This window comes from Nilaparvata lugens, chromosome X, assembly GCF_014356525.2.
Source record: "Nilaparvata lugens isolate BPH chromosome X, ASM1435652v1, whole genome shotgun sequence".
NCBI lineage: Eukaryota > Metazoa > Arthropoda > Insecta > Hemiptera > Delphacidae > Nilaparvata > Nilaparvata lugens.
The window spans coordinates 34,096,493-34,103,774 of record NC_052518.1 but is presented as its reverse complement, the minus strand read 5'-3'; the positions used below and the strand labels follow the sequence as shown (position 1 = coordinate 34,103,774).

General features: G+C 33.9%; 1 protein-coding gene and 1 long non-coding RNA gene across 2 annotated transcripts; one reads left to right on the top strand and one right to left on the bottom strand.

Annotated features, from left to right (window-relative positions):
- Positions 1-605: 605 nt before the first annotated feature.
- On the bottom strand, positions 606-4,991 carry LOC120354977. The gene is made up of 3 exons (XR_005573349.1): positions 4,879-4,991; positions 1,448-1,723; positions 606-889 (listed from the first exon to the last, which is right to left on the bottom strand). It is a non-coding gene; the product is annotated as an uncharacterized LOC120354977 (long non-coding RNA).
- A 1,060-nt stretch (positions 4,992-6,051) lies between these two features.
- LOC111052306 lies at positions 6,052-7,017 on the top strand. The gene has a single exon (XM_022338942.1). It carries the CDS (start codon positions 6,052-6,054, stop codon positions 7,015-7,017), a length of 966 nt encoding a protein of 321 aa, XP_022194634.1.
- The last annotated feature ends 265 nt before the right edge of the window (positions 7,018-7,282 follow it).

Below are 7,282 nucleotides of genomic sequence, written 5' to 3'. Positions count from 1 at the left end.
TGGACTTTGAACTCTGGACTTCTGGACTCTGGACTCTAGACTTCTGGACTCTGGACCCTGGACTCTGGACTCTGGACTCTAAACTCTGAACTCAAATGTCCTGCATTGTTGAAAAAATCTGTCAACGAGATAATACCATGACTATGTAGTTCCTCCTCCTCAAGCTCAATCACTGCATCCCGCAGACATAGCTCACTGTTTGACAACATGTCGCAGTAGACGGAATACCTCTCAGTGCTGAGAAGCCATCTTATACCAAACAGAGAAAAGTGGTGGGGATAACCTTCCTTGTCAACAGGTCTATGACAATGCCACCCCATCATGACTCACTTCTCAATTCTTCGTTATCATTAGTATGAAGAAGTATCATATTCTATATAATTTAAGTCTTTAAACATAAATCCTCTATGGTGTAGTGGTTAGCAAGTCAGCTTCCCAAGTTGGAGGTTCCAGGTTCGAATCCAAGGCAGTAAAGGTAAGTATTAAAGGTCAGTATCAACAGAACCAGAGGATATATTTTTTTGTATGTAGTGGGTAGAGAAAAGAAAACCATATTTTTATTCTTCCCATATACATTTATCTTCCATTATAAAACAGAATATATATATTAGTCATTGAAAATCCTCTTCTATATTTTGTGGTCTCCTGATAGACCTCTGCTGACCTTTCCTCTCGTTCTGAAATGCTGCATACTCCATCAGTTTGTACAGTATCCCGAAAAGCAGCACTGTAGATAGATATTAGTAGAGCAGGGTCTCCTGAACAGCCCTCTGTAACTCTGAATCTCTTCACACATCCATCATCTCTGCAGTATGAGAATCCTGCAAAGGTCACCTTCCTGTTGTTGCTGATATGAAATTACACTTACACTCACCATAGTGTAGATAAGCTAAAATACACCAAACAAAGCATTTATAATCCGAATTCTCACTATTAATGATAGCTTTCTTTTGTAAAATCTCCTTTGGTGTTTTTATGTAACTTGAATTTGAGCCATAAATTAGATTATATCTCATAAAGTTGATGTCGAGATATTCTATTCTTGAAATACACCATCCAGAACCTTCTGAAATATATTTATCCAATGAGTTATATATTTTATTACAACCAAAATGAATTGATCATCTAACTCTTCAATATTCTCATCAATATTAATAATATTCTGTGATGCACTGTGGAAAGTAACACCAGCTTTTACTTGATGTTCTCCATCATCATTTAATGTTGGAAGTTTCATCAGATTGACTTTAATAGCAAGATACCATCTTATAGAGCCAAAAAACCTTGTAGATTTATTAAGTAATATATTAAAAATTCTATCTTTTAGTTGATTAAAAATTAGAGTTTCATCTACTTCATTATTTCTAAAGCTTATTCTATATCTGATAATATTGCTATTGATAGCAGTGACCTGCTTAATTTTAAAATCTATCATTTCAACACTCACCCTTTGAGACTGTTGTGTCAATGAAGTGATAACACGTGCGCGCCAGGTGTTTGTTAATACTGAAGTGGAAACTATCTCTTGGAGTTGAGTAGATTCTCTCGCTAAGTCCAAACTGTCTCTCGGAGCTGAGTAGAAACTCTCTTCAATTCTCTCTGACTCTTGCTAAATGTGATGACGAGAGAAGTGTTGTTATTGACTTGCTGTAGCAGCCAGTTGCTTCGTTACAGAATTGTGTATATGTTGTTGATTATTGCTGATTCTCAATAGTCAGTCTTACTGCGAATATAAATATGAAAATAGTTGAAATTACTGAAGCTTTAGTTGAATAAGAAATAGTGTAAGTATTAATGTATGATGTGAGACTTGTCAATGTGACAAAGCTATACGATATTCTAAACAGTTATTTATACTATCAAGTCTAATGAATAAATGAGAAATCGGGTTACATACGATTGATTTTATTTATATGTTATTGTAAATGGGAAGAGAATAAATTTTTCCCATTTCCCCCATTTCTGGTTAGCTGATTTCTGGTTTTCTTTGTATTAGATGCAAAGCGAGGTGAGCGCATCTGTGTCAATGATTTCAACTTCGCATTGAAAAGAGACAAACAATATCAACTTCTTTGTTAGATGCACTTTACTTGAATGCAGTCTAATCATGTATATCATAAAAGACAGGAAATTCGGTACATGAGCTTAACAGCACTTACAAGTAACATTAACATATACACCTTCTAATTTAAGAACAAGAATGTGTTAGCCTTGCTATTTTCACCAAGGTATTGAAATACACCCCTTCCAATTCAGAATTATGGAAGACAATATCCCACCATCAGATTTCAGAGTGTAGAAGGAGAAAATTTTTAGTATAAAAGCAGCAAAGTTTTGATTTGAATCATAGTGTTCATCTGATGAAAATTTTGTCTACTAACTCTATTGATTTGACCAAGAATGTTGCTATGGATCAGCCAATGGTAAGTTTTAATCAATAAACTACTGAAACTATATGCATGAACTAACTTAATAATATAACTCTTTCTCAACTTAAATTAGTAGTTAATATCTAATGCTATAACAAATACCAAATTTATTTTATATTTCAAATATACACAAAAAAACTTGTTTCAGATTTAAATGTGTTAAAGTTTTAATTAGAAATACAGAATACAAAGGAAGTCTGTATTGAAATAAAAATATTGATTGTTAGATAAATTTCATGATTCAGCAAATAAAGTCAAATATGGTATGAGATACATGAACTTTTCAACAGAATGAAGTTCACCAGGTAAGCTAGTTATCGATAAATAGAATTTGTAAATCTAATTCTTTTTAGTAGTTACCAATCATTTAACTTAGTAAATGATCTACTATAAATTATCTTTATTTAATTTCAAGTAACATACACAAGTGTTGCAGCCACACCAAAGATGGTGTGTTCACCAGCTCCAACGACAGTACTGCAAATACCATGGGGATTCCCATATAACATATGGAGTAATCCTCAATTTTATAATCAAGCATTTCCTGGATTAGGGATGATGCAAACCATTCCCGGACCGACTTCATCTTCACCACCAACATTTGAACCAACTGCGTCTTCACCCACAGCCTCTGAAACATCTATTTCTTCACCAACCATCTCTGAACCATCCACTTCTTCGCGAGCCATCTCTGAACTGACCACTTCTTCGTCAGCCGTCTCCAAAACATCTATTTCTTCACCCGCAGTCTCTGAAATGCCTATTTCTTCACCCACCATCTCTGAACCATCCACTTCTTCGCCAGTCATCTCCAAAACATCTATTTCTTTACCTGCAGCCTCTGAAACACCTATTTCTCCACCTACCGTCTCCAAGCCAACTACTGATAGACCTGTTGCTGTCAAGGAGGCTGCGGTCTCAAGGGTGAGTAAATCTTCATCCTCATCAAGCTCAGAAGAGGATGAAGCAACATTTTCAGTTAAAAAATTAATTGTGTACATTCATATGTGAACAAACACTGTATATCTACATAAAATCCATGTACCACATTTGAATACCCGATAATCAAGGCAAGATTTGTAAAGACACGGTGATGGGGATAGTTACATATTACATTTAATGAATCAAAAAATAAAGAAATAAGCATATTCCTCTCACAAAGATATTCAAGCTGATTGAATAAAAAAAACTTAGATTCATTCAATAAATCTAAATTAAAACTAAAAGCAAAACATCGACTAGTGAACATAATAATAAAAGGAAAGGAGGTATCAGTAATGGTTACCGACCTTACCTTAATAGACTACTCCTGAACTCTTGAAAGGATATGTTGACTAAATTTCTTGATTTGGCTTAATATTTGGTTTGATATGACACATTATTTGTTTTCATATGTTTAAGTACAGTTGCATTAAATAACACAAAAGGTGGTCATATCTAAATAAACAATATTGTATCAAAATTTCTTGATTCAGCTTAATGTTTGTGTTGATATGTCACATTATTTTGTTTTCATATGTTTGAGTACAGTTGAATTTATTAACAGAAATAAGGTAGTCATATATATATATAAACAATTCTATCGAAATTTCTCAATTTGGCTTAATGTCTGTGTTGATATGACACATCTGTTTTTATACAAAAAAAATGTATCAAAATTTCTTGATTTGAAATGAAGTTCAAAGAGACAGGTTCTTGCTTCCGGGCTGCCTTTTCGCGTTCAACTTGCAGGCTATGCACTGTGTTTTGAACAAAGCTCAAACTGGATTCTTTATAAATTCAAATTAATTCAATTCAATACTATTTATGCTGTTATATTCATAATTCACACACATGACACTCAAACAATTTACAAGAAATTTCCGATCGAAAATTACATGACAGACAAACACAAATTTGTTCTTGCAAAAGAATGGGCTGACGAGACAAGACAGAAGACTTTCAAAAAAATCCACAATGCCAAGCGGCAGGATGGTCTGCGCCGGCGCAAACACAAGCCTGCTATTGGCAGAACTACAGTCTGGCATTCTGGCGCTACAATTCGAGTCCTCTGGCCAGAACAATATGTAACTTAATTTCTTGATTTGGCTTAATATTTGTTTTTATATGACACATTATTTGTTTTCATATGTTTGAGTACAGTTGCATTAAATAACACAAAAGGTAGTCACATCTGAATAAACAATATTGTATCAAAATTTCTTGATTCGGCTTAATGTTTGTGTTGATATGTCACATTATTTTGTTTTCATATGTTTTAGTACAGTTGAATTTATTAACAGAAAAAAGGTAGTCATATATATATATAAACAATTCTATTGAAATTTCTCAATTTGGCTTAATGTCTGTGTTGATATGACACATCTGTTTTTATACAAAAAAAATGTATCAAAATTTCTTGATTTGAAATAAAGTGAGTTAAAATTCAATTTGTAGATTATTCACTTACCTTTCAATTAATGATAGAGTTGATTACTGCTACAGTCCTGCTAAGATGTTATAGTGATGATGAAGATGATGATGATGATTATGTAACACTATTATATAGTAGTTGCTTCCTTCTTGAAGAATCACTAAGGAGTGAAGATTTTCCTGATCTGAACTTATATTTATGCTTTTTTGTATTGAACAGTAAAAGCAAAAAGTCTGTTAACATTGTTTCACATACATGTTTGAACATGTATAAGAAGATGGTGACTGGTTAAGCAACAATGCATATACTGAATAATGAATCAACACTTCACTTGCATGTTCAAACATGTGTGTGAGATCAATAGTTAGTTCTTACTCTACTATATAGTAAAGACTGTATATTTGTATTTATCAAACTTGCATTTATCAGTCTTAGTCAGAGCTTTGAGAAGTTCAGACATAAAATGTTATTACAAAATGGATCTGATGAGTGAAAATAATAGCATGACTAAAACCAAAATTTCATATTCAATCAATTTATTAAAATCAATTTGTATTTTCACTGTAATGTTATATTGGTTTGCAATAATTATCCTATCATATGCAAATTATAATAAAGTCTGAAGGTGTGACTTGGCTTCATCAAATTTTATAAATATACTTCAGTTCAATATATCGCTTCAAACATATAATAGCAATGGAATGCTAGAGAGTGACAATATTGATTCAGATGAATTTTCTAAGCACTTGTTAGATATGGAAAAAACAAAGACTAGTACTCTATTTTATTTAAAATCTTGTATTATTTCAGCGATAGGTATTAAGAGAATATCTAAAACTTTTGAAAATGAGCTAAATGACTGGTATTCTTCATTGATTAATTCCCATCGAAATATATGTAACTTTTATAATAATTATAATATAATCAACAATTGTGTAAACCCAAAATTTGATGTTATTGATGTTAATATAAATCTACTTTTAAACAAAACAAAACAGTTTTGTATTACAAATTGAAAGATGACTGACAGATGTTAGGAGTATCAGTTTGAACTTCAAGCAGAAAGCATCGTTTGTTTTCGCTCCGTTATCTCTAAAATCCTACCGGCAATAGTGAACCAGTGAATTCGGGCGTGATTTGATTTTGCTTTGTGTTTCGCCTTGACTTTATACTGTTCGTATGGAAAGTAATTAAATTTCAACTATTAAAATGTCGTGTAAAATCTGTTTTAAGTCGGTGCGAAGCGGTCATAACTTTGATAAGGTTGCTTGTGGCGTGTGTTCGGGACTAGTGCATACAACCTGCGCTGGACTTGATGCTAATGACGTTAAATATATGACGGACAATAACCAAATTTGGCGCTGTAGAGAGTGTAACTTGGAGCGACGAAAAAGTATGTCGAGTGAGGCGCCGGTGACAACCGTTTCAGTGTCGTCATTATCCGATGTAATCTCATTACTCAGAAAAATAGAGACTGATTTGGGAAATTCACTGGAGGCGTGTCATGCGGAGATTAAGGAGCTGAAGGAAAAACAGGAGACTCGTAACGAGAAATTTGAAACCTGTCTTAACACTATCGAGACTTTAACTAGGAGAGTCGTGAGTTTAGAAAAGGAGAACATTCAATTGAAGGAGCGTGTAGAAGATTTGGAACAGTATTCCAGAGTTAATATGGTCGAGATACGGGGCCTGCCTCAGCAAACTAACGAAAACCTCACCTCGATGGTTTGTAGCATATCTGGTGCTCTCGGCTGTCAGATCACGGAGGATTCCATCGACACATGTCACCGAATAGGTCGTGCTGGACCAGAGGGGCCGGCTCCAGTTGTCGTCAAATTCGTCAGGAGAACCGACAAAAACGCGCTGCTTCAAAAGAGGAGAGTTAAGCATGACTTTTCAAGCAGACACATCGGTGGTAACACGGATCAACCGATCTACATTAATGAATGTCTATCACCATCAAGGAGGAAACTTTTCTCATTGGCCAGATCTGCACATAAAGAGCATCGATTTCGTTTCCTGTGGGTGAGAGACTGTAAAATTTTAATAAGAAAAAAGGAAGGTAGCCCAGTGATTGAACTCAAGTCAGTCGAACAACTAGAAAACTTGATAGCTCAAAGCCCATTGCCAATAATCAATGCTGATAAAAGTACTGAAAGCACCTCGAATGATTAACTTAGAATATTTTGCGTTTAATTCAACTCTATTTAATATCGCTAGAGATTTTTCCATGAATTATATGAGCGATATAAGCAGCATTGAATTGGTTAGGGAATTGGTTAGGGCTTTACAGAATGTTAATAAATTATTCATTTGTCAATTTTCATTCAGGTCTGACTTGTTTTTTCTATTTTTGCATATTTTTTCAGCTAAGAAGATCTCTTTCTCCCTCTGTTTAATTCTATTTAACGCGTTTAACTACATAATTGAAAATTGTTAT

Coding starts and splice junctions, on each gene's coding strand:
- LOC111052306 (XM_022338942.1), top strand. CDS start 6,052: ATGTCGTGTAAAATCTGTTTTAAGTCGGTGCGAAGCGGTCATAACTTT.